The 26,347-nt window shown below is 43.1% G+C and overlaps 2 protein-coding genes across 5 annotated transcripts in view; one reads left to right on the forward strand and one right to left on the reverse strand.

Moving 5' to 3' along the window:
* Positions 1–21,248, forward strand: part of RHEB (Ras homolog, mTORC1 binding) — a 47,426-nt gene extending 26,178 nt beyond the window's left edge. For 2 of the 4 annotated variants that reach the window (XM_060156325.1, XM_060156326.1), the window contains exons 2-8: positions 1,093–1,164; positions 6,659–6,726; positions 13,270–13,352; positions 14,013–14,069; positions 14,182–14,229; positions 14,980–15,061; positions 20,727–21,248. In XM_060156325.1, the coding sequence (XP_060012308.1) occupies positions 1,093–1,164; positions 6,659–6,726; positions 13,270–13,352; positions 14,013–14,069; positions 14,182–14,229; positions 14,980–15,061; positions 20,727–20,819 (503 nt within the window). In that variant the 3' untranslated portion in view covers positions 20,820–21,248. Of the gene's footprint in view, positions 1–1,092; positions 1,165–6,658; positions 6,727–13,269; positions 13,353–14,012; positions 14,070–14,181; positions 14,230–14,979; positions 15,062–15,532; positions 15,920–20,726 lie in introns of those variants that run through there. The other 2 variants (XM_060156323.1, XM_060156324.1) reach the window with 2 other exon arrangements.
* Positions 21,249–23,914: 2,666 nt separating this feature from the next.
* On the reverse strand, positions 23,915–24,313 carry LOC132524444 (diphthamide biosynthesis protein 3-like). Its single transcript, XM_060156327.1, has one exon. The coding sequence runs from the start codon at positions 24,311–24,313 to the stop codon at positions 23,915–23,917; it is 399 nt and encodes a 132-aa protein (XP_060012310.1).
* Positions 24,314–26,347: the final 2,034 nt, after the last annotated feature.

Here is a 26,347-nt window from a genome sequence, read left to right on the forward strand (position 1 = left end):
GTACTATTGGGTATTATAAGTGATCTAGAGATTCAGGAGTATGTGGGAAAATGTGCTAGGTTGTATGCAAATACTACGCCTTTTTTTTTTGTGGTATAGTTGATTTACAACCTTGTGTTAGTTTCAAGTGTACAGCAAAGTGATTCAGTTATGCATATATATTATTTTTCATATTCTTTCCCATTATGGTTTATTACAGGATATTGATTGTAGTTCTCTGTGCTATACAATGGGTCCTTGTTGTTTATCTGTTTAGCAGTATATATCTGCTGATCCCAAGCTCCTAATTTATCCCTCCCCCCACCTTCCCCCTTTGGTAACCATAAATTTGTTTTCTGTGTCTGTGAGTCTGTTTCTGTTTTGTAAATAAGTTCATTAATACTACACCGTTTTATGTAAGGGACTTGAGTATCCTCGGATTTTGGTGTCTGAGGGGAGGGATGGCCGTAATGTGGCCTGTGTTCTTGCAGTGTTTCTTCACAGGGTATCCTCTTCTAAAGTCCTCCACCAGAAATTTACTGACAACAGGAGGGTGAGAACTTGGGGCTCTGATTCTTGATTTGTTAACATACAGGCTCAACTATTACTGGTGATTTTGTGAAGTCAGAGCATTTCTTTATTGTCTTCTGTGTGCCAGACATTGTGAGGCCTTCAATACTGAATGATTGAGAGAGAATTTCTACCTTGAAGAAGTTTTAAAAACCGACTTTTATCACATACTTTCAGATTATCCTCTTTAAAAACTACTTGGTAACACTTATAACAGCCATAAGTGAAGAGCCGAAAGAAACTGATCATGCTTTATTAATTTTGAATTCAAAATTAATAGCCATATTTCAGGGACACCAGAGGAAATTAGCTTAAACCTTATTTAAGAGTTTGTTTACTTTTGACAAACTATGATATGCGTACTGGTCAGTACTGTTTGTTAATGTCACAGACATGTGTAATTCATAATAGTGTAATTGCTTAAATTCCTGTAGTATATATGGAATTTATTTCCATTTAGAGTATTTCTTGGTAAAATAGTAGAATTAAAGTTTTTTTACCTTAATATGCCAGTGCGTACTCAGCTGTTGCTCTCTTTTATAGGGAAATCCTCATTGACGATTCAGTTTGTTGAAGGCCAATTTGTTGATTCCTACGATCCAACCATAGAAAACAGTAAGTATTGTTTTCAAGGATTTATAAACTGAGAAGCCTGCTTTTTGCCTACAAACAGCCACTGTGTATGCCTGGAGGCTTTGATTGCAGGGGGTATTCAGTTAAACCTATAGATCTCCAACTGGGGGCCCAAAAAAGCTTCCAAAAGCTTTACCCACTTTACACTGAATGAATTTTATTCAGTGTCTGGGTCCCACCGTCTAGAAATTGTTATTCATCTCCATAGGAATCCATTTTTACATTGGAACCTCATATTAGAGATGCTGCTTTAAGAAAACAAGTAGAGAGCAGAATTTTTTTTTTTTTCCCTTCTCAACAGTAGCCCTTCTTAGGGATTCCAAGCTTAAAAAGAAAGGATGAACACACTCCAGATCCTCTGTACCTTACTCTTGTAGAAGTGCTAGTCCCCCAACCCCTTCTAGCTCTAAAGACATGAGAGGAGGCTGTGGAGAAAAGAGCTGTCGGGGATTGGAGAGAGCCCTCGCAGCATTTTCTGAGAAGTTGGCCCCAAAGCCTACTGGCATTTCAGGCCATGTGCAGAAGAAAGCACCCAAGACCAGAACCAGTCACAGCCTTTACCCTGTCTAGTTTCAGCCCATGGTTTCAGAATCTTCCTGAAGGATTCTAGGACTATGACACAAGTCTTGATTCTAGGGATCATGGAAGAGAACCTGAAACACTTCCATCCAGGGAAGCTGGTCTTGTTTTGTGCTATCTTAGAACCCTAGGTAGGCCCTGGAACCAGTCTTCTTAGTTTCTGGGCACCAGAACTTACCTAGGATTTATCACCAGGAGCACATAGATTTAAACGTGGGATTCATCAAACCCTGATTGGCATGTTAGACATGAAGCCGACTTAACAGCCAGGTTCATGGACTTTAACAGCTAGATTCACAGACTTCACCTGCCCAAAGCTTGCAAGAGAGAGACTTAAGAAGAAGCTTACAACAGGGGGGTGGACAAACTATGGCCTGCAGGTCACAAAGGCCCCACTGCCTTTTTGTACAGCCCATGAGCAAAGAATGGTTTTTACATTTTTAATATTTGAAAAGGAATAATGTTTGTGACATGTGAGTGTTCAGTGAATTTTAGATTTCAGCACCCTAGAGTTTTATCAGAACACGGCCCTGCTTGTTCCCTTACACTATACTGTCTATGGCTGTCTTTGCTCTACCGTAGCAGAGCTGTTGAGTAGTTGCCGCAGAGACCATATGGCCCACAAAGCCTTAAAATAGTTACTGTCTGGCCCTTTTCTGGAAGAGTTTGCCAGCTTCTGGCTTAAAATATTCAGCTGTCCTTTGTGTCCTGGTGTGCTGGTGGCAGGGGAGGAAAGCTGTTGGTTGCTAAGCTAACTCTGGGAAAAGAGTTTGAAGTAAGCCCTGCCGCTCTCGGGGGGAGGAGTCCTGCCCTCATGCGGTGTTGATTCGTTAGCTGGCACGTGGTGGTCTGCCGGTGTGCGGGGCAGACTCATTTTAATGCTACCTGAACAGGTTCGGTTGTCCGCCACTGCGATAAGAACAGAAGAAAGCCGTGATCTTGCCCTTAATATTTGCTGTATGTAGCAATTTTTAATTTTGTGTCCTTAAAGAGATAAGGTTCATTTGGGAATTTTAGTCATAGAACAGTAGAAGATAGCTTTCGTGGTAAGCTCTGCCCATAAAAGTGGTTCTTACAATTGTTGTATCTTTGTGCTATTTAAAATTGAGTTGGAAGGAGAGTCATGGAGTTGAATATAAATGCATTTTCTTTATATGTAAGGAATTGGCCCAGTGAAAGTACAACTTTCTTACCTTGATAGTATCTCAAAAACATAATGATATGACCCTACTTTGAAGGCTGTGAGCATCAACTTGAATCATGATTTTAATGTTTACCTGTCTAACACTTACTGTTAAATAGTAAAGAATGAATTAACAGTATTTATTAAATCTTTAGGCAAGAGCAGAAATGACTGTCAAGGGTATGTGAATCCCTTAAAAGTTCATGAGACATATACAGACATCACATTCCATTTACCAGGCTTCTGACCATCTAACACAGGGCAGAAATCCTTCCTCCACCCTTTCCCCCATGATTTAGTAGAAAAACATTGTTCAGAGATAACAAGGAATGAGAAAGGGAATAGTTATCATAAACTCATTGCTAGCAACATAAATGAATGGGTAGTTTTATGGTTTTAAAAAACACAGTACTCTGTAAATCTGGGGATTCTTTTTACACTTAACTTTATAATATAGAACAGGTGCTTTCTATCAAACGTTCAGTAGTAACACGTCTCTGTGGAGTATCACTGCAAAAGCAAAAATGCTGCGACTATGTCATCTTCTTTTAACATAGCGGTATAGGAGAATAATATCAATGAAACCATAATAATATTTTCTAGTTTGGGGAAATTTCTAGACCAAATACTGCTATGCAGATGTAGCTTTTTTATATACTGTAGTAATAATCTCACAACTCATGCAAACTAAATTGATATGATGAAATTTAACTAATGATGGTTTATAATTTAAAGGAAAAAATAGTAGGTCACAGTTTCTGCCATCTCAAGGTAGCCCTGTTGATGAATTAATAGAGCTGCTCTCAGAAAGTTGGGGAATTCTCATTAGGAGTTTTGCAGCATTATCAAGCATTGCGTGGTGGGTAGACTTCTCAGTAGGATATGAATTAGGAGTTCTCAATACACTTTGGTAATACAAATCTTACTTTGTGAATATCCAGTTTTAGAAATCTCTTATTACCTTGCTTATTAGTAGGTTTAACTAGTAAGTGGCTATTAGTCTGCTTAGGGCAGTCTCAGGGTTTTAGGTTGGAAATTGGATTAATTTCTCCAGTGATTGAAAAAGGGAGGGAGAGAGGAAAGTGATACCAGGAGAGAGCCAGCTTTGCCTTTCTACACAAGGAGGGCGTAGGAGAATCTGTTCCTGGTTTATGGAACTGACAGACGTACCTCTCATTACACTTCACTTTTTTCTATAGTAACAAGAAGAGGCAGTTTTCCTGTGGCAGATGGAAGGTCTTCAATTTCATTTCACTGCCGTGTGTAGGAGGATTTACATCCTTTTTAAAGGCAACGAAATACTAAAACGTTTATTAATATCTTATTTCTTGTATGTCTCTTCCCTCACTAGCCAGTACTCCCCCAGCCTCCTTGGCTGAATTTTTGTTGTTTTTCTGACCCGGCATCACAGGTGCCCCTCTGGCTCTCACTGAACTTGCTTTCTTGTGATCCTCGCTCTCCAAGAACTTGCTGGGCTCACCATGGCCCCCAGCCTCTCCTCTCCCCTGAGCTGGTATTTCGTGGGCTTTCCAACTGAACCTACCTAAACCCAGGCCCTGCTCCCTCTCTCTCCCCTCCCCCTGTGCTGCACCTCCAGGCTTTCCCTCTGTTGATAGATGGTAAATCGTGCGTTTGCTCAGGCCAAAGACTTTGGAGTCATCCTGATCTCTGTTCTCTCACACCTACTTCCAGTCAATCGGAAAATCCTTTTGGTTCTACCTGTGCAGTACATCCAGAATCCACCGTTTCTCACACCTCCATCTCCGTCCCTCTAGTCCAGGCCACCGTCATCCTTTGTTCACGATAGTCTGTGTAGCCACTATACTGTGGGCTCCTGCTGATGTTCCGTATCCATTTTTGTCCGTTTCATTTATTCACAGCATAGCCAGAGTGATCTTTCTAAAATATAAATCAGACCAGGTTACTCCCTGCTCAAAACCCTTGGTTTTCCCGTCACATTCTGAATAAAAACCTGCGGTCCTCACCGTGTCCTAATAACGTCTCCTGCCTCGTCTCCAGCTGTTCTCTCACAGGCTCAGCTGCTTTGCCTTCTCACTTTTTCTTGCCTTTCTTACTTCTTCACTTGCAGTTTAGGCTCTGCCTGGATGCTTCTCACAGAGAAGACACCTGACTGTGTGTGTGTCTCGTTTGCCTCTCTGTCTGCTTCCTCCTCCTTTTACTGGGATGTCAGCTCACCGAGGCCAGAGACTCTGCAGTGTCTCGAGCACCTGGAACGATGCTGGTGGTGATCATGGGCACTCAAAAAATAGTTCGTGAATGAATGAATGTTTTGTTTCAATAATGCTTTCACAATAATTCCATTATCCTTCACAACCACAACTACTTAGTGCTAATTGAAGGTTACAGGTTTGTTGCTCACCAGCGTTCCTTACAGAATTTTCATCGAGTCTAAGACGCACCTCTGATCTTACCTGACTGAGGTGTCGTTGGGCATCCCAAATTCAGAGAGGTTACAACGTGGGGGAAAAAAAAATTCCAATAGAATTTTTTTCTTAGAAATGATGAAAACAGTTTATATTGGGTACTCCCTATCTTGTTATATTCTGATTCAGTTTTCATCTAGTTTGACTATTTCATTAAAGTGATAATTTTCAGAAAGGGCACAAGAATGATATAAAGTGTGGCAATTGGCTTGAGTAGTCTGGTCTGTAATTTTCACTCCCCTGATTCTAGCAGCCCTGCCCGCACCAGAAAAGTATGGTGCTACTATGAGTATCTTTGATTATTGCTTCTCTTTCAGCCATCCTTTCTCTCCCAGTGGAATTCATCATTCAGATAAGATTGCTCTCTCCTCCTTGTTAACGGTTTTCTCTCCTGATTTTCATCTGTCTCTTTTTGCTTTCTCTTTTGTCTGTGGGACAAAGTGGGCAAAAGTGGGTCCTCTCTCAGCTGTAGCTGTTCAAGGGATAGATTCTGTTGCCCGGCTCCAGTCAGGAGATTTGAAGACTCATTGTGAGTCAAGATGGCTGGGACGGGGTGTACGGAAGAAATCTGTTCCATTTCGTTATCAGGGTTCCAGATGGTTACTTTTTAATATCCTGTTACTATTAATAGTTCTTTCCTCTCCATTTGTTTGAAGTCTGTCTCCTTAGAATTGCGAATTTTCCCCAAGTTATTTGAGTTTGATTTCCCCCCAGATAGGGAAAGGTTGTTGTGACAAATTGCTTGCATCTTTCAGCTAAGTGGAGATGATGGCTTCACACGGAACATGTTCTGTTGCTGTCCTCTCAATAAAATTGCTGATTTTCTAGGTACTGAAAGTCCTTAGCAGTTCAGTTAGTATCAGCTCTTCGTACTGTGGCACCAGACTTGCTATAAATTAATGACAAGTTGTGTGCTTTTGGTTCATTCTAGAACTCAGACTTTATGTAATGTATTTCACTTTTTCACAAGAGGAAAAGACTGTCCACAGCTAGAGCATTCAGATCACTTTTACAAGATTCGAAGCGTTGCCTACTTTGTTTCTTTGGAAAAGGTTCAAGGTTTACCCAACATTGGTTTTAGGCAGTCAGCGTTGCTTAGTAAAATAATGGAAGTAGGGAACAGTCTATAAACTCAGATATTCTTTTTTGTTTCGTGGGATCTTTCTATGAGATTACTAAGGACTCTGCTTAATTGGTTGTCATTGTTTGAGCTTCAGTGATCCCAAGTTCATGTTTTTCTAGCTAATATTTAACTCCTTTTTCACTGTAGCTTTCACAAAATTGATCACAGTAAATGGACAAGAATATCATCTTCAACTTGTAGACACAGCTGGGCAGGTAAGTGTGCCGGAATCCCGCACAGCGCGCCCGGCGGTGCCGGCCCTGCTGCCGAAGCTTAAACACGGCGCCGCCAAGGAAACCCCTCGTGATGCATGCGTGCTTGCATATTAACAGGCTGTCTACTTCGTCTTTTCTAAGATACTTACAGAAGTTTTTCAAATAATTAACTTGTTTTTCTACTGTAGAATTGTTTTAAATATATTCATCATAACATTCTGAAGGTTTATTTTTATTAAAAGTTAGTAGTTCTCTATTTTCTAAAGGTTGATTCTGTATCAGAGAATCACATTAGCCCTTTTCCTCCCTTTGTAGTATGTATCTTCCTACGTTAAGAAGAGAAGTTGATCTTTTCTAGGGAAAGGGCCTGGGAAAGGCATAGGGCAGAAATGAGCTGGTTGTATTGGATCTATTATATGATTACAAGATTAAAGAATGTCGGTCTGATTTGCTAGACAGTAACTGGCAAAGGTGAGTAACCCCCAAAAGAGGTATGCACAGGTTAATGTGGCAGTGATGTGGCGACTGGATCGCCAGAGGAATCGATTGGAAGCAAAGGGTGAAAGAAATTAAGAGAACTTGAAGGGAGCCAAGAGAACCCTTGTGACAGTGCACCTTCCCCTTCCATGTCACCCAGTCCTGCTTTTCCTGGAAACCATTTTGTTCGGCTGAATTTATTACTGTTGACTGGAGGGTGGGGCATGTAAAGAAGCTGGGATGTCCCCTTGCATCTTATAACCGACAAAGGATCAGACTAGCAGGAGGGTGAGTGTAGGGAAGACTGGTCTGCCGTGTTAAATGGAGGCTTTTTTCTGGAACCTGGGGAAACTGGCATAGACCTAGAAAGATGTGGCCTGTCTTGCAGGTTTGGAATGAACTCCCTCTGCTTTATATTTTGAAGTGAACATAGAAGGAAAGTGTAAGCCCCCCTAGTGAAGCAAGAAAATAGCTGTATTGGGTCGTTTTAGCACTGGAGGAACCCTGGAGTTTCCATTCTGGAAGTTTCAAATAAAATAAGTCAGAAATGTGTATGTCAGAGAGCTATAAGATAAGTCATTCACTCAACATCCGCAGTGGATGTGCTGGGCTTTCGTCTTCAGACCTCATGGTGGTTTTCTTGGAGCAGAGCCATCCTAGGCTTTTACTCTACGGGGTACCTGCCTATTGATAGAATGGGAGCCTGTTGGAACAAGGGAAATGACAGAAGTCTCCATTAGCGACTGACGACTTAGAGGACGCAGCTTATCTTAGAAGTTAGTGTACGAAGAGCGTCTGGGGTAGGACCTTGTGCTGGATTCTTAGTGTTGGTATTTTTTATAATAGTTCAGGCAATTGTGTAATTTATTACCTAAAACAAAACACTTCTAAGAGTGAAGGGGGAACACTGGTAACAGGCTGGGACAACAGGTATAAGCTGAGAGTGTCCTGGCTGAAGAAATATGGGAGTCTGACACTATCAAGATTTCGGTTTGGGACTTCCCTGGTGGCACAGCAGTTAGGAATCCTCCTGCCAGTGCAGGGGACACGGGTTCGAGCCCTGTTCCGGGAAGATCCCACACACCACAGAGCAACTAAGCCCGTGCGCCACAACTACTGAGCCTGTGCGCCACAACTACTGAGCCTGCGTGCCGCAACTACTGAAACCCACACGCCTAGAGCCCGTGCTCCTCAACAAAGAGAAGCCACCGCAGTGAGAAGCCTGCGTACCGCAATGAAGAGTAGCCCTGCTTGCCGCAACTAGAGAAAGCCCACGCGCAGTAACGAAGACCCAACACAGCCATAAATGTATGTATGTATGTATATAACAATTTTTTAAAATCCATTAAAAAAAAAGAATACTCCTGCCAATGCAGGGGACACGGGTTCGATCCCTGGTCCAGGAAGATTCCACATGTCGCAGAGCAGCTAAGCCCGTGTGAGCCCGCGCTCACTACTAAGCCCGCGCGCCTAGAGCCCATGCACTGCAATGAAGAATAGCCCCCACTCGCCGCAACTAGAGAAAACCCGCATGCAGCAATGAAGACCCAACACAGCCAAAAAAAAAAAGATTTCGGTTTGCTTTTATATCTTAGTTTTGAATTTTCATTAAGCTCGTGGAAAGTAAGGGTAAGGATGCAGATTGATAAATCACTTTCATGTGACGTAACTATAGCAATTCATTTTATAATAGGCCAGAAGGAGAATCAGTATTTCGTAGTTGTTCGGAGCATGGGCTCTGCAGTCACACTGCCTGGATTTGAATCCTAGGTTTTCTTACTAACTCATTGACCTTGAGAAAAGTAACAAACTTTTCTGTGCCTCATAGGTTTCATCTGTATAATGGTGATAACTGTGGTGCCTGCCTTCACAGGATTGTTATGTTTTAGAGGTGATTTATGAGCTTTAAGAGAACGTGATCCTTACGTGTAGTTCTTTGATGCCTCTGAGGCTAGAGCGGGGGCCTAGTATGGAAACTCAGTTGAGGTTCACAGTGTGAGTGGGAGTCGTGCAGGAATCTCTTATACTTGGAGGAGAGCTATGTCCTCGAAAACATTTCTCTGGAGAGAAAATTCTTTATATTGACTCTCCTTATGAAAATAGAATGTGTGTTCCTCAGAGAGTCTGTTTTGCTCTAAAGCATAAATGTACATACACTTGGACATCACACGCCTTTAACTGTTTTAATGATAGAGTAATATAAAGAACGACCCCAAAAGGATCAGAGCTCTCAGGGAATGAGTGTACAGTGGGAGTATGCGAAGAGCATAGGTTAATTCCTGGCTCTGCTGTCTTGCTCTTTTGGGCTTTGTTACTGCTGGCTAAGAATATTTAGAGAATTTCTGCACAAAATATGTTCAGATTTAGCTACTTTGAATAATTTGTTCTCATTGCAGCTAATAGTTCCAAAAGGCTATATTCACAGTTGGGAGACCGTAAAAGGTTATGCTGGTATTTACAATTCACGATGGTGCAACAGGGGTGGTATTTCCTTATGCCACAGTCCTGCCCTCGTTCTGTAGAAATTGGATGAGATAACACTTATATTTACTGCTCTAAGAACTGTTTTTAAATCGGATTCATATCATGGGGTTGAGACTGCTGGTAGCAAGGAAAAATGATTATGATAGCAAGTATTGTTCATTTAGCAGTTTATTTTATACAGCTGCTTTAATTGCCCAGCTAGGGATGATAATGAACAGAGTGAGTGGATTATTTTTAGTTTGCTTGAAATATTTTGTTTTGACCTAATTTAAGTAAACTCAGTGACAAGTGGCTCAGAGACAGTCAATTTTAATGTCAAACTCCCTTTTAAAAAAAGTTTTAAATTCATTTAAAAAATAATAATAATACATGTACATGTTATAGAAATAAAATAACACAAAAAGGTAAATAGTCAAAATTAAATCTTTCCACTGTAGCTATCTTAGCTTCACTCCGCCAACAGTAACCCATTATCAGTTTCTAGTAAATGCTTCCAAGCTGTTTTATATGTGAACGTGCAAATATAGTTTTAAACTGTTTTTTTCTTTTCTACACAAAAAGTAGCATGTCTCTATATCTCCATCTTGGAAATTATTCCGTATCAGTGTATACGGGCTCTTTTCTTCCCCCCATGGCTGCATAATGTCCCATTGTTTGGATACATCGTAATTTAACTATTGATCAGCAGTTAGGTTGTTTCCAGTCATGCCACCACCAGCAGTGCCACAGCCAGTATCTTGTGTTACTTTAGAAGGATGGTATGTATGTAAGAAAATGTCCTGGGTGTGGGATTGCTGGACCATAGGGTCACATTCTTGGCAGCAGTGAATAGGCGTGCCTGTTTCCCTACACCCTCGCCAACACGACGGGTTACCACATTTTTTGATATTTGCCAATCTGCTGGGTGAAAAAATAGTATCTCAGTGTCGTGTTTTTCTTCTTATGAAGGAATTTGATCATATTTTCCTGTGTTTGAGGGCATTTGTATTATATTTCCTTTCTTCACATTATCCTGTCTATTCATGTACTTCACCCTTGTCTATTGGGAGGATGGTCTTTGCTTGTTGAGTTGAAAGATCACTTAATGTGTGAAGAAAATTAGCACTAGAAAATTAGCTACGGAACTTCCCTGACGTTCCAGTGGTAAAGAATCCACCTTCCAATGCAGGGGACGTGGGTTCAATCCCTGGTCGGGGAACTAAGATCCCACATCTGCGAGGCAGCTAAGCCTGCACACCGCAACTACTGAGCCCACGTGCCTCAACTAGAGAACCCGCATGCTGCAAACTACAGAGCCCGTGCACCACAACTAGAGAGAGAAAACCCACACGCCACAACTAGAGAGAAGCCTGCGCACCACGACGAAAGATCCCATGTGCCACAACTAAGACCCGACACAGCTAAAAAAATAAATAGATATACCTTAAAAAAAGAAAACTAGCTGCAGGGTTCTGTTTTATTTTCAGTCCGTCTTTTGTTTATGTTTTTTGTTTGGGAGGTTTTCAGCCATGAAGAACGTCTTCATTTTCATATGGTTGAATTTATTAATCTCTTTTAAACCAATACTGGTTTTTTAAAATTCTCCCATCCACTATGTACCTAGTTTCAGTTTTCATCTTCAGATCTTTTATTCCTCTGGAATACATTTTTGCTAAGGTTTGAGGTAGAGATCCAACTTAGCCATTTCCCCCCAGATGGCTCTGCATTTGTTCCCTATACATTTTGTTGAGGGTTACTTTTTATCCTTACTGGTTTGAAATGCCAGTATTATCATATACCTACTTCCCATGACTGTTTGGGTCTTTGTAGATTTCCCTGTCTGCTCCGTTCATGAGCTAGTATTGCACTATTTTAATTACCGTAGCTTTATGGTTTCCACCCACCTGCCTCTGCAGTTGCTCTTCTTTCTCCGGAAGTATACTTTTTATCGGGATTATGTTACATTTGTATATTAATTTAGGATTAATTAGTGGATACCCTTCTGATTCTACATATTCTTGCTGAAGACCATGGCACACTCTTCCGCTGATTTAACTCTTATCTCTTGGGCGTATTTTAAGATTTTCTTCAGATGGATCGTATACTTTTATTTTCTTAGGCTTATTACTAGGAATTTTGTCCTTTTTGGTTGCTTTAAAGCTGAGGGTCTTTTTCCTCTGGTACACTTTATATTTTTTACACTGTACTTCTTGAATATGATTATCCTTTTCTTTTTTCCCACATCTTCACTTCAGGAAAAAGGTAATTTGTACTTTGGGTCTGCTGTACCTGAGCTGGTGACTAAAATCATTTGAAATTTTGTTTTTAATCTGGGTCAAAAGATCTCTCATTCCATTAACAACTTGTTTTTCAACATCAACACTAAAATGAATTCAACTTAATGAAAGTTGTACTATTAATGAAATCAAAGAAGGTTTTATTTTGCATATGTAGTAAGCTCTGTGATGTTGAAATGCTATTGTGATTAATGACTATAATATCAGAGAGTTGATAGTAAAACTTTTCTTTATTTTTTTTTTAAGACACTTTAACATAGGGCAGTGACTCAGGGTCATCATCATAATCACGCTATGGAATTGCAGAGTTAACAGAGACAGTTACTTGATACAAGGGTGGCTTGCGTGATTTTTCTATAATAGTGCCTGGGATGTGTGGTATATTAACAATTATATTTCAACTGAGAAGGAAATGTTTGTACCATACAGTGGCACTCTTGAGTGCTGCATTGACATTAAACACTCTTGTAGTCTTTGATAATTCTGTGTCTAAAGCAGCAGGGTTTTTCTTAAAGCATTGTAAAGCTGGTAGTAACAGGCTGTTTCATAACGTGTACCTTTCTTTCTGATTCCTGAAGTTGCTCAGTATGTAGCTCTTCTGATCCTAACAAGTCTGAATATACTGCCTGAGTCTAGTGTTTTGTTTCTCTTCTCTCTTCCTCTTTTTCAAGTGCTGGTAGCAACCCACTAATGACTGGCACGCTGGGCTCAGGCCATCGTGACTCACGTGCAGAAAATAGGTGAAAATACACATTTATGGAATAAACTAGTAGCACTTGTGAATTTACTGAGAGGCCTAAGAGACTCTGGACTTTGAGGCCCATAAAGGAGAGGTGGTGGTGCTTTTCCCTTGATACAAGGTCACGGAACCAGTCTTTTCATTCCTTCCATCTTCTTCTCCCAGGAACTGCAGCAGATGTTAGCTGTCCCTCAGAAGTCTTAGAGTAGGGGCTTCCCTGGTGGTCCAGTGGTTAGGACTCTGCGCTCCCAATGCAGGGGACATGGGTTTGATCCCTGGTTGGGGAATTAGGATCCTGCATTCTGCATGGCAAAAAGAAAGAGAGAAAGGGAGGGAGGGAGGGAGGGAGAAGAAAAGGTCTTAGAATAGCCTGGGTCATTTTTCAATATTGGCTTAAAGCATATTATTGCCCCCAAACCAGTCCTAAGTAAATCTTGAGTGTGTAGGCTATGTCTCTAGAATAACAGATTAATCCATTTTTTGTTCACTTTGATTTCTTTGACCATGTATGTGATATGTGAGATTGCTTGTTACGCTACTCAAATGTAATTATTTTTTCTTTCACAGGATGAATATTCCATCTTTCCTCAGACATACTCCATAGATATTAATGGTTATATTCTTGTGTATTCTGTTACATCAATCAAAAGGTAAGGCCCACTTCTGCTTGCTTGAGTTTATTTGCTGTGCTTAGATGGCATTAATCCTTCTAAGAGATTATGCTGGAATTGGCAGTAGTAACAACTAGACTTTAATGGTTTTTAGTGGTTGTCTTGTGGAGCAAACAGGGTGTTAAGGGCAAAAAATTTATCCCATTAGGTGTTCTCTTACACTGATGGAGTAAGAAAACTCTGTTATTTCTTACCTCAGGCTGCCTAGCTAGATAGTGACTGAACATGATCTGAGCTTTTCTGCTGATTGCAATGGGAAATGCATTAATTGATTTACTTTTTGTGTGTTTTCACCGTATTAGTGTGGAGCATGGGCTGATTGCTAGGGCCCTCTCGCTAAGCAACATTCAGCAAATGTTTATTCAGAGATTAAATCAGCCCAGTTGTAGACTTTCCCATTTAAATATCTCACCTATTCCACTTTGAATATTCTCAGTAAGGGCTGCTGAGTGTTGAATACACGCACATGTGAAAAAGTGGTAGGAAAAAATAAAGGAATTCCTTGTGTTCGGTTTACTTTATATTAAAATGGTGAGTCTATGACATTTTCCATTTTTCCCACTATAAATATTACATAACAAACGTTTTAAAACATCACCACTAAAATGGATGTCTGATTTTATGCTTTTTGTTTTATAGCTTTGAAGTGATCAAAGTTATCCATGGCAAACTGTTGGATATGGTGGGGAAAGTACAGTAAGTAGTAATAGTTTATCTCTTTTGTTAGATACTCATAATAGTATCTTCTGAACAATCAAATCGGGCACTGACTAGGGTACTTCGGCTTTTTTTCCCCTTGTATTAATAGGATACCTATTATGTTGGTTGGGAATAAGAAAGACCTACATATGGAAAGGTATGTAGCTTCTAAATACTGATTTATAAAGTCAAGTCTAAGACGATTTAGTCACTGAAGTTTCATTTTTAATTATTCTTATAGCAAGAATATTTTTAGCTGTAGCATGTCTGTGTTTCTGTGTTCAGAAATGTGGTAGTGACTGTGCATCACAGAAGCAAAACTGCAGTAAAAATCTCAACCTGTCTTGGAAAATGTTTCCTCTTAAAAAGCGCAAACACTGTAGAAAATTATCTTTAGATTCTTTTACGGTTTTGCATAAAGCAGACTCTAAAAAGACAATGGTAGCAGTCATTTATTCAACAAATAGTTTTTTGAGTACCGGGATTAGGATTAGAGCAGTGAACAGGGGAGGAGCCTGACACCTAGAGGAAGAGGCTCACTGGCCTGCAGGACTGCACGGAGGGCCCTTTCAGGACTGCACCATCTTTGGGTGCTTATAGCCGAGCTCGCTTCAAAATAATCAATTGTTGCAGATGCTGGAGTGTTGGCGTCCTGTTCTCCGAACTGTAAGAACTTGCTGGAGCAGGGGTAGCCACCCCATAAGGCAATGTCTGCTCTGTTCCCCAGCTCAGGGGTAACGGAAATGCTTCTCTGCATTACGTACTGGATGAGAATGTTGAGCTGAGCCTGCTTCTGCTTCATAAGGAAAAAAACTGATTAAAGTGGAGCCTGTCTCATAAATCAATTATAGATGTTTTGTATAATAAAGAGCAAAGTACTTTAATTAGAATTTTCTTTTTCCATTAGGGTGATCAGTTATGAAGAAGGGAAAGCGTTAGCAGAATCTTGGAACGCAGCTTTTTTGGAATCTTCTGCTAAAGAAAATCAGGTACGTGTTTTTTAAACTTCATTTTGCCCTGCATCCCATCATTCATGGGCGTATGTTCCTCTCAGTCAGCATCTCACCACCATCTTCATCACTCCTGTTCAGTCTTCATCCTTCCACCATTTCTAATACCCATCTTTGGGTTGCTTTAGGACGATACTATTGATGTTTTAATTCAGTCAGTATTCTACTTAAAATGGGACCTAGAATATTTGTAGGATAAATAGAAATTAATAGTAAAGGCAATACTTCCTTTGAGAACATATAGTCTTATTTTTGTTTCATACGAAAGACTGGTACAGAAATAAATCCAGGCATAGAAAAGAAACAAGAATGATCTCACATCACTTTGGCAATAATTTTGTACCCTTACCTCCCCCCTTTTTCTGTTGGGTGGAACTGAGTTAGATGCATGTGTTGTTTTAACACAGAAACTGTTAAGAACCATTTTACAAGCATTTTTCCCAATTTCAGCCCTGCAGATGTTCCTTTAAAAGGCATATCCGAGGAAGGATGTCACTTCTATTTCAGAAGGCTTCCCGTATCTCCTTTTCCCTTTTCCTCCGTGGCATTAATTTAGACCAAGAACGTCCAAGCTTGTCTCCTGCTTCCATGAGTTCTCACCAGTGTATTTCTGTTTGCTGCCATTCACCTTCTGAAGCTACAAATCAGATGATGTCACCCTCAACTAACACTGCCAGTGGGTTGCCCATCATCTGTAGAGCAAACCCCAAGGCCCTAAGCATGATGTTGAGTGCAGGGTGTGATTCGAACTTTTCCGGTTCCTTCTTTCACTGTATCCCTGTACTTTTCAGTCGCACCAAATTCCTCCCACTTAATTAAATACAAGGGGTACTTCCAGATGCCTCCCCTTTACTCTCATTCTTCTCTGACTTGAAATATCCTTTCTCTAATTAACTACATACTTCAAGTATTTTCAACATGTGCTCTTGTTTGATCTTCCAATAAGATTAATTGGCTTTCATTTCTGTGAGGAAACTGTAGTTCAGTGAGGGTGGGTGGCTTGATGTGGTTGAGGACAGTCAGCTGTTCTTCCCCAGCTCCGCCACCTTTCGCCACTAAGCCCCCAGTCCTCAGGGTTCTACTTAAATTCCACTTTCTCCTGGACCCCTGCATGATACGTCCAGCTAAAATTAATAGTAGCTTCTTCTGTCTTATCCCCTTTAATTCATTCTGAGATTCAAGGCCGTATCACTGGCCTTCATTTTCTCCATAATGTCCGGCACAGTGGTTTTATATCTACTAGATGCTCGGTCAACCCAGGTATCCCTTGATAGGCAAATCTGTTTGTCCCTGTGTCCGCAGGTGAGGGAAGTTAAATCTGTACAATTGATTCCCGAGTTCCAGAGAGCAAGAGATTTATCTGCATCCATTTAGTGCAGAGAGTGAGAATTCAGATAAGAAGAGCTGAGATAGTAAGAGATACCTGTACTGCTTAATTGAATTAAATCAGACATTTATTGGGTGTCTGATCTGTCCTTAAGATCATCCAGTTGAACTGTCTCATTTTAGAAGTGAGGCGTTTTAAGATCCAGAGAGGTAAATAACTTTTCTAAGGTCTATATTTCATATGGTATAAGAACTTGGACTAAATTTTAAATTTAACCCAAATTTAGTCCTCTCTCCTCTCCACCATGCTTTTCTGATGGATGGGAAGAGAGGGCATAACCAAAGTGTAATAGAGATTAGAGTGTTCCTGAGGGAGAGAGAGAGACCGTTCTGTATTAAAAAGTCTGTGTGTGAACCTTAAATGGAATCTGGTTCTAAATCCCTCGTGTAAAAGACATTTTGGGTCAATTGGGGAGATTTGATTACGTTTTAGATATATTAGGGAAATGGTGTTAATTGTCTTAGGTGTAATGATGGTGTTGGGATTATAAAGAGAATATCCTTATTCTTGGAAAATGCAAACCATAGTATGTAGGGGCCAAGTTTCATAATGTCTGCAGCTTAGTTTCAGATGGGATAGATGCGGGGGATGGACAGAAGGAGAGCAAGCAGATATAGCAAAGATGTTAGCATTTGTTGAACTCAGATAGCAGGGCTCAGTGCTTATTATACAATTGTCCCCATTTTTCTGTATGCTTAAAAATTTGCATAATAAAAATTGGAAGGTGGTCAGAACGTACAAACTTCCAGTTACATAATAAAGAAGTCCTGAGGATGTGATGTATAGCATGGCGACTATGGTTAACAATATTGTATACTTGAAAACCGCTAAGAGTAGATGTTAAAAGTTCTCATCATAAGACAGAAAAGTTTGTAACTATGTGTGACCAGCCTTATCGTGGTGATCATTTCACAGTATATACATACATCGTCATTATGTTGTACACCTAGAACTAATACATGCTATGTGACAACTATCTCAATTTGAAATTTTTTTTGACGTGGAGGAGTGACGTTGAATGGCCCTAAGCTATCTTTGGTTCTGCTTTTGCTAACTTCGCTCCGTTGTGTTTCTCTTTGGTGAAAATCTGAGGATCCTAAAACAATTATTCTGTTTGACTTTATAATTATGTAGCCATCATCACCAGTCTCACTATTCATGTAGGTTCACGTAGCCCCTGTGCATTGTGTTACTGTTCTGTGCGTTTCTGGCCGTTGCTTTGTTATTCCTTCCAGCATCCTCAAAGGTGTAGACAGACACCTTATGGACCCTACCTCGAATGTAATTAAGAGGGATTGCTTAGTAAGGTGTGTTGCCTCAGGTTAATTTATCTTTTGAGAGTGACCTATAATGGTATGCTTAGGGTATGTTATTAAACTACTTTTTGGTCGGAGGATGCAGGCCTTTTCTCTATCTAGTTTATGTTATACTTTACCATAGCTTAAGATTTTTAATATGGTTCTGGATAGATTTACTTTTTAACCTTTTAGTTTCCTTTAGAAGGTAGGATACTGCCTTTTCAGTACCCATATGAAAGATGAAATTGTTCTCAAGGCTTAAAGTTAAAATGAAAAAATTCCAACTGCTGTAATTCTTTTAAAGTTTTGATAAATTTAGTAGATTTATCTGATATTAACCAAAACTCTAAAAGAAGGCAAGGGTGCAGTACAGTGACCTCAAACATCCCAGACAAGCTGGAAGATCAGATGACCCAACTCACTGTTGTCTCGGTTACTTTAGCACCTCCATCAGATCAACAAATACCTTACTCGACGTGAAATAATCCTTAAAGGCAGAAAGATTCTTGTACCCAAGTTAGGTAAATACAGTGATGATATGCATATCCTTGGAAAGCAGCAGTCCTGACCAGTTGTCTGGACACTCCTTAGCCCTCGGTTGTGGCTCTCGTGACACTGCTCGCCTTGTTGTTGAGTGTGCTGAAGACAGTTGGATCCTAAGCCTAGGGAGTTTCTCCCCATCGGGTGGGGAGAAACCAAGTAATTCTAATCGCTTATGTTAAGAGGTGTGATTGGTTCTAATCCACATATATACTAGAGTGCTTACTACTCTTGGTCTATGTAGTAGGAAGAGAGAGAATTTGTGTAGTAAAGAGACATCCACGTCAATAGTCACGTGATCAGAGACCAATCTTTGTGAACCGCTCAAATTTTTTATTGATAAATTTTCAAATGTAGCTTTGTATTACTTAGCAAAAATCCAGTATTTTAAAATAAACTGTCCTCAGTGGAGTTCAGTCAGATTTGTTGATTACAAAGTGCACAGTGGTAAAAATTATCAAGTCAGTGAGAATACTGCACTTTGACTATTACTGAACTATGGGATGTGTTTGCAGTTCTGGCTTATTTTCTGTGGAGGCCTTCACAAATTGTATTTCAGCAATTTGATGGAAGAGAATGCATTTTGTCAGATCACACAGGTAATCAAGGAGAATGCTAAGATTTATCTAGAAAGCCAGATTCCAGGCACGCTCTATTTTTTTTGTAAGAGCTTGGCATGCATCTTTCCACACATTTTTCTGTGCTTTTTTTTTTTGGCTGCGTTGGGTCTTCATTGCTGCGCGCAGGCTTTCTCTAGTTGTGATGAGCGGGGACTACTCTTGGTTGCAGTGTGCGGGCTTCTCATTGCGGTGGCTTCTCTTGTTGCAGAGCACAGGTTCTAGGCATGCAGGCTTCAGTAGTTGCAGCATGCATGCTCAGTAGTTGTGGCTCGCGTGCTCTAGAGCGCAGGCTCAGTAGTTGTGGCACGTGGGCTTAGTTGCTCCGTGGCATGTGGGATCTCCCTGACCAGGGCTCAAACCCGTGTCCCCTGCATTGGCAGGTGGATTCTAAACCACTGCGCCACAAGGGAAGCCCTGTGCTTTTTTTTTAGGATGAAATAAATAACAACTTGCCTGCATAGTCGTGGGAAAGGAGGGGAATTGGTAATGCAGAAAGGAGGGTGCTTGCTGAAGTCAGTGGCCTTGATTAGACAGGAGAGGTGGGCCTGGGGCTGGCTTGGGCTCACTTAGGGGTGCCTCCTTTGTGCCAGCAGGAAAGAGGGAACCAGAGTAGATGAGCCCAGATTCAAGGGCATGGTCATTGGTGGACGGAGTATGGAGAGCTCGCTTATGAATGCTGCTTCTGTTTTCCCAGTGAAACGTAGAACCCAGTCATCAGCCGAGGGTGAGAGCAGGGAAGAGGTTTAGCGATCCCAGTGGAAGGAAGAGGCATGACCCCTTCATCCTGGGGGCTGACTGGACCAGAGAAATGTGGTTGGGCTGCTGGGGCAGCAGGGGTCCCCTTTGGTTTCAGGGTCCTGGAGGTGTGTCCATGGGCTGTGTCCGCTGTGTGGCGCAGGCAGACAGGTGGCAGGGAAGGGAGTAGGAGGCCGGTGACTGCCCTGGGGACGTCTGCGCTGGCCGGGAGGCGAGAGAAGGAAGATGGGGGCTGGAGGGGGGGCGGCTGCTTGGTGATGACAAGACCTGGGTGCTGCCCTGCGAGGTTTTTGAAAACAGGAGCATTTTTGGATGATCACAATGACCACATTTAAAGGACAGGGACTGATGTTCGGCCTAAGTGAGGATTTCCTGCCCTAAATGATAGTGGCTCCTCCTTGTGAAGGGCTGGTCCCTGGGGCTGAGAGATGCAGTCGGGAGGGAGAGGAGGTCCCCTGGGGGTGTGCAAGGCCAGCGTGGCGTGAGTGGTGGCGGAGGTGGAGCCGCTGCCCCGGAGGAGGGGGGTGAGGCCGGGGGTGACTCGGGGCTCTGGGTGGCCTAGAGGAAGCAGGCTCGGAGGGCACGGGTGTCACCTCACGGCCTAAGAGCCAGAGCTGAGAGTTTTTAGGAAGTGGGAGGGGAAAGGGTGTGACAGGCAGGGGGTGGGGTGCCAGACCAGGCGAAAGAGCCCCTGCCCTGCTGTAGTCCCAGAGCGCCCGCCCAGCAGGGGATACTCCGCCCTGGAGGTCCAGAGGCGCCACAGGAGGCGGGGCGGAGCAGGCGGGGCTTCCTGTGACTGATGAAAGCAGGGCTCAGAAGTGTGATTTGAGGTTAGTTCCGGTGGTCTGCAGTCACCACGTGGGGGGAGGGGAGAGAGGAATCCCAGGCTCCTGCGGCCCGGGGCCGCCTCGTAGGCCTCCACACCTGGACCTCCACGTGCAGGGCAGACCGTGGGCCTTTTCCAGTCCCGCCAGCAGCATCAGTGTTCCTCGTGGCTCCGCTGTTAACGCTAACATTGTCATCGGTTTTCTCTCTGGTTTCAGACTGCTGTTGATGTTTTTAGAAGGATAATTTTGGAGGCAGAGAAAATTGACGGGGCCGCCTCACAAGGAAAGTCCTCCTGCTTGGTGATGTGATTCTACTGCAGAACCTGAGGGCACTGGGAACCTGGCCTGCCTGAGGAGGCAACCTGCCCATTTTCCTTTAAGATAAACTCTGCTTCATTTCTCTTCTGTTAACCTGAAAGATTTCATTTGGGTCAGAGCTTCTCTCCCAACCCCTCCTTTCAGATTATGTTAAACTCTGACTCAGTCCAAATGAGTTCACTTCCATTTTCAAATTTTGAGCAATCATATTTTCAATTTATATATTGTATTTCTTAATAATATTATGACCAAGAATTTTATTGCATTAATTTTTCAGTGTAGTTTCTTGTTTAAAATAATGTAATCATCCAAATGATACATATTGTTACACTACTATTAACTAGGCTTCAGTATGTCAGTGTTTATTTCGTTGTGTTAAGTGTATACTTGTAAATAAAATAGCTGCAAAGCCTGATCGTTGTGCTCCTCAGTGTGGCTTTTAAAGAAAACCTGTCCTCCTGAGGGCTTCCTTCCCTGCCTCCGAGGAGGCGCCAGCTTGGATTCCAGGAGCCAGTGGAGGATGTGGCCCACCAGGCGGCTGTGGGCACTTGGGGTAGAGTGCCCGAACGGGGGGGGGGGGCATTCCTGTTGACTAAAGCTGAGTGACCTTGGGGGAGTCTGTGAGGGGAGTTGCTCCCCAATAATAACTGTTCTCCCCACCTTGGTTGGAATGTTTCATGCAGGTAGGGCTGCAGGCTTACTTAGAGCCTTCCGGCCACCCTCTTGCTTGTCTCTTAGCTACTTGAAGAAAAGGGGACCTAAAGATACACTTACTGTCTCTCCTTTTACTTAGCTTGGTGTCCACGGCAGACAGGATCTGACTTAGAAAATAGATTGGCCTGTCACTATCCCAAAACCTCCAGGAGTTTAAAGGATGGGGAAGATTGCCTGGTAAGTGTTCTGTGTCAGGGCTTCATAAACCTCCCTCAGACCCAGACTGCCTACCTCCCATTCTGCCAAGAGCAGCTTTGAGGGAGAGTCGAGGATTTCAATTGCCTGGTGGCCATCACCTCGACTCTGAGAGTTCAAGTTGAGCAAAATTTTTTAAATGATGTTCCTTCCCAGTTAGAATTTCACAGCCATTTCTAACCATTAGGGAAATGTTACTGAGTCTATTGATAAAACAAAATATTGCTTTGTAACTGATTTTTTTTTTTTTTTTTTTTTTTTGCGGTACGCGGGCCTCTCACTGTTGTGGCCTCTCCCATTGCGGAGCACAGGCTCCGGACACACAGGCTCAGCGGCCATGGCTCACGGGGCCCAGCCGCTCCGCGGCATGTGGGATCTTCCCGGACCGGGACACGAACCCACATCCCCTGCATCGGCAGGCAGATTCTCAACCACTGCGCCACCAGGGAAGCCCTGTAACTGATTTTTTAATGAAAAATTATGTTTTTAGAATATGCCATTATGGACTTCCCTGGTGGCACGGTGGTTTGAGAATCCACCTGCCAATGCAGGGGACACCGGTTCGAGCTCTGGTCCAGGAAGATCCCACATGCCGCGGAGCAACTAAGCCCACGCGCCACAATACTGAGCCTGCGCTCTAGAGCCCGCAAGCCACAACTGCTGAGCCTGCGTGCCCACGACTACTGAAGTCCGTGCGCCTAGAGCCCGTGCTCCGCAACAAGAGAAGCCACCACAATGAGAAGCCAGCACACTGCAACCAAGAGTAGCCCCTGGTTGCCGCAACTAGAGAAAGCCTGTGTGCAGCAACGAAGGCCCAACATGGCCAACAATTAATTAATTTTTTAAAGAAGAATGCGTCATTATTTTGAATCTTTACAGTTTGTGTCTTATCGTTGAAGGATGCAATTTGAGCCAGGATGAAAAAGACCTCCACCAAATACTTTTTAAATACAAATAAGTTTTAGCAATGTAGTATCATTACTTACTAACAGGGTTTATTCTTAGGCGTAATATGTGTCAGCACTCACTGGATGGAGCCACATTAAATCTGGATTCAGTTCATCCAGGCAACATTTTACATCTGATAAGTTATTTCTGTGTAAATGGAATCTTGGGGCAGCCTGTTCTTGCAGCTACAGTTTGACTCTCACGAAATGTCCTCTAGGCCTAGCTGCCCTGTTTGGAGGTGACGTGGATCTCTTTACATGATTTCTGAGCACCTGCTGTGTGCTACACACCATTCTAAGTGCCGTGAACACAACAGAACTCTGCACCCTGTAGAACTTACGTCTGACCTTGCCCCTTGAATAGCACAGGGCAGGCAGTCCTGCTTCCCAGTGCGGTGACCCATCCACAAGATGGTTGATTGGATTATCTGATGGGCTGAGCTTGTGATGTGTTCCGAGGGTGATGTTGCTGAGGGGTGCTCTCCAGTGGTGGGGAGCACGTGACCTGGAGGTGGTGGTGGCAGGCGGTCAGCAGTACCTCTTCTGGTTTGCTTCACGTCCACCCTGTGAAGCAGATGCTGCCCTATTTACAGTGAGGAAACTGCCTTAGAGGTGTCAGCGACAGTCATTAGCCACATTCACTGTGTCAGCGAATCTAATGATGTGTTATCTGAGCCTTCTGAAGAAATTCTTAGAACTGCCAGGTTTGACTTAAATGTCGTTATTTAATAGTGTATTTCATCACTCCTAAGACCTTTCCTTACATTTTAGCATTTTTCTTTTTTTTTTTTTTCTGATTTGAATTTTTCTTTTTAAGTTCGGATGGAAAATTAAGAACACTTCCGGAACTTCCCTGGTGGCACAGTGGTTAAGAATCCACCAGCCAATGCAGGGGAGACGTGTTCAATCCCTGGTCCGGGAAGATCCCACATGCTGCGGAGCAGCTAAGCCCGTGCGCCACAACTACTGAGTACACGTGCCACAGCTACTGAAGGCCACGGGCCTAGAGCCCATGCTCCACAACAAGAGAAGCCACTGCGATGAGAAGCCCGCGCGCAGCAACGAAGACCCAACGCAGCCAAAAATAAATAAATAAATAAATATCCTTCTTAAAAAAAAACTATGAAAAAGAACAATTCAAAGTTCTAAGCACAAAATTCAGGTATGTCATGTGGTGGACTTGCTTCTTCAGCTGGAGGTGAACCTGGCAGCCGACGGAAAGAATCCGCACTAACAAACAGCAAATTGCACAAGGATTGTCCCCATGAAGAAGCCGGTGACGTGGCGTTTGATTTTCCCAGCTTGGCTCCTTCCCCAAAGTTGAGGCTCTGGAGTCCTGAGTCTTCGGCATTTAACTAGTTCTTCGTTGGGGGGAGGGGCTGGGACTGTCCCGCCACATGTAAACCGATCTTTGTCATAGATCGCTTTTATAATGAGAGAGCAGCCGGGGCGCGTTGCCACATCTTCCCCATTCTCCGTATGTTCCTTGGTGACGCAGAAGTTATCCCCACACGGGCAGGGGTAGAAGTACATCTCCAAGACCTCGTCATATTGGAAGTCCTTGATCTCCACCTCATGAAACACTGCCATCGTCACTGGGGCCAGGAGAGGTCTTGTCGCCTCCGCCATTTTAGCATTTTTCTTAGTGGGACGTACAACGCAGCCTTGGATTCATTGAAGCACAGTAGGTGCGAATACAAAACTCAGCGCATATCCAAGGCTGTCTTGCAGCTCATAATACAAAGTGTAAGATCACAGGACAAATTCAGATTAGTGTGATGGAATTTTGCTAAAACTAAATTGTTCACTCCCCGCCCTCTAGAGCGCCGTGTCTCCCCGCCGTGTCACTGACGGTGCTCTCGCCTGAATTGCTCATCACCTCCTTGTCACCACGTCCAGTAGGTATTTCCTGGCCTCTGTCCTGACCCTCCAGCATTGCACGCAGTTGGTGACTTCTCTCTGAAGGTCTCTGTTTCCGCCTTCTGGTCTTCCTCCCAGTTCACTGTTGCTGCCTTGGCCTCCTCGGCTGTTGCCTCCTCCATTAACCTCTCGATGGGCCATTTTTCCTTCTCCCCTTCCTTGATTTCATCCTGTCACATAGCTCTCACTGCCATGTTTCCTGAAGACCAAAATTCCTTTCTCGCACCCTGACCTCTGGGCTCCAGGCTTGTCTTCTCTTAGATGTCTCATGGGCATCTGAAGTTTATCATGCCCAAATTCTTGATTTTCCCTAAAAACGTGGTCTGCCCTGGACCCTGCTTCAGGAAATGGCACCATCATCCACTAGATACTAAAGCTAGGAGTTGGGGAGCCATCCTCTACCTCTTCCCTTGTGTCCCCTCCCAGCCAGTCCATCAACAAATCCTAAGGGCCCTGCCTTCAAAAATCTTACATTTTTAAAAAAAAAAAAAAAATCTTACATTTTGCCCACTTTTCTCCATCTTCACTGCATACTAGTCTCTAACACCACACCCTCCAAATCATTTACTGCAGCCCAAGTCAACTTTTTTTTTTTTTTTTTTTTTTTTTTTACCACACCGCATCACTTGTGGGATCTTAGTTCCCCGACCAGGGGTCAAACCTGGGTCCACGGCAGTGAAAGCCCAAGTCTTAACCCCTGGACCACCAGGGAATTCCCCAAGTCAACTTGTTTAAAACATAAATTGTTCTGTGTTACCCCTTTGCTTAAAATCCTTTAGTAATAATTGTGCCTGCTCAGGGTCTCCAGGGCATCTCATTCTCCAGCCTTTCTTGTTAAAAAAAAGAAGAGGTTTTTTGTTAGTTTGTCCTTGCCTCAATGTCAAATAAACTGCCACTGATTGTTTTTGACGAACACCCCCAGGGAAAAGGCAGTCAGGTCAGAGACAAGCCTTGCAGATGGGGTTTTCCAGGGAACTACCAGACACTGCAGATGATGACAGTTTTCTGATCAGGGGGCTGAGAAAGCACCAGCCCCATCTTGACCCTGCGTGCAGCTGCTAAGGAGGGGTCTGGCAACAGGGCAAGTGACAGTGCCACAAATCTCGCTGTGCTGAGAATCAGCCGGTTTCCTTAAACACCCTTGGACTCGTGCAAGCCTTTAATCTCCAGACCTATGAAAAAGTGATATATTTGGACAGTTTTTTTGACAGTGTTCTCACCGAGTTCTTGAAGGGTCTTCCTGCGCTCTCCCCAATGGCAACCCTCCAGGGTCTCCACAGTAGCTGTTTGTCTGTTGAACGGATGAGTAGCTGAGCCCTCCCATGGGCTGCTTCCTAGACGGCTTCCATGGAACTTGGCCTGTGTCTGCTGCCGGGTAGGGGAAATCCTCACCATTCACACAGTGCACCGGGATGACCTTTAATCTTAGGTCCACCCCTTATCGGCTCCTAACAAGGAAGGAGTGCACCTACCGGGCGCCCCTCCCATTGTTGGTGCAGCCAGCCTCGGACGCCTCGGACTCAGATGGTAGCAGTCTTCGTTAACAGTAAGTCAGAGGACGCAGAATACGCCGCTGCCTTTTATTTTTTGATTGATTGATTGATTTTTGGCTGCGTTGGGTCTCCGTTGCTGCGCGTGGGCTTTCTCTAGTTGTGGCGAGCGGGGGCTGCTCTTCGTCACAGTGCGCGGGCTTCTCATCGCTGTGGCTTCTCTTTGTGGAGCATGGGCTCTAGGCTTGTGGAC

The sequence above is a fragment of the Lagenorhynchus albirostris genome, chromosome 8 (assembly GCF_949774975.1).
Source record: "Lagenorhynchus albirostris chromosome 8, mLagAlb1.1, whole genome shotgun sequence".
Classification (NCBI taxonomy): domain Eukaryota; kingdom Metazoa; phylum Chordata; class Mammalia; order Artiodactyla; family Delphinidae; genus Lagenorhynchus; species Lagenorhynchus albirostris.

Coding starts and splice junctions, on each gene's coding strand:
- LOC132524444 (XM_060156327.1), bottom strand. CDS start 24,313: ATGGCGGAGGCGACAAGACCTCTCCTGGCCCCAGTGACGATGGCAGTG.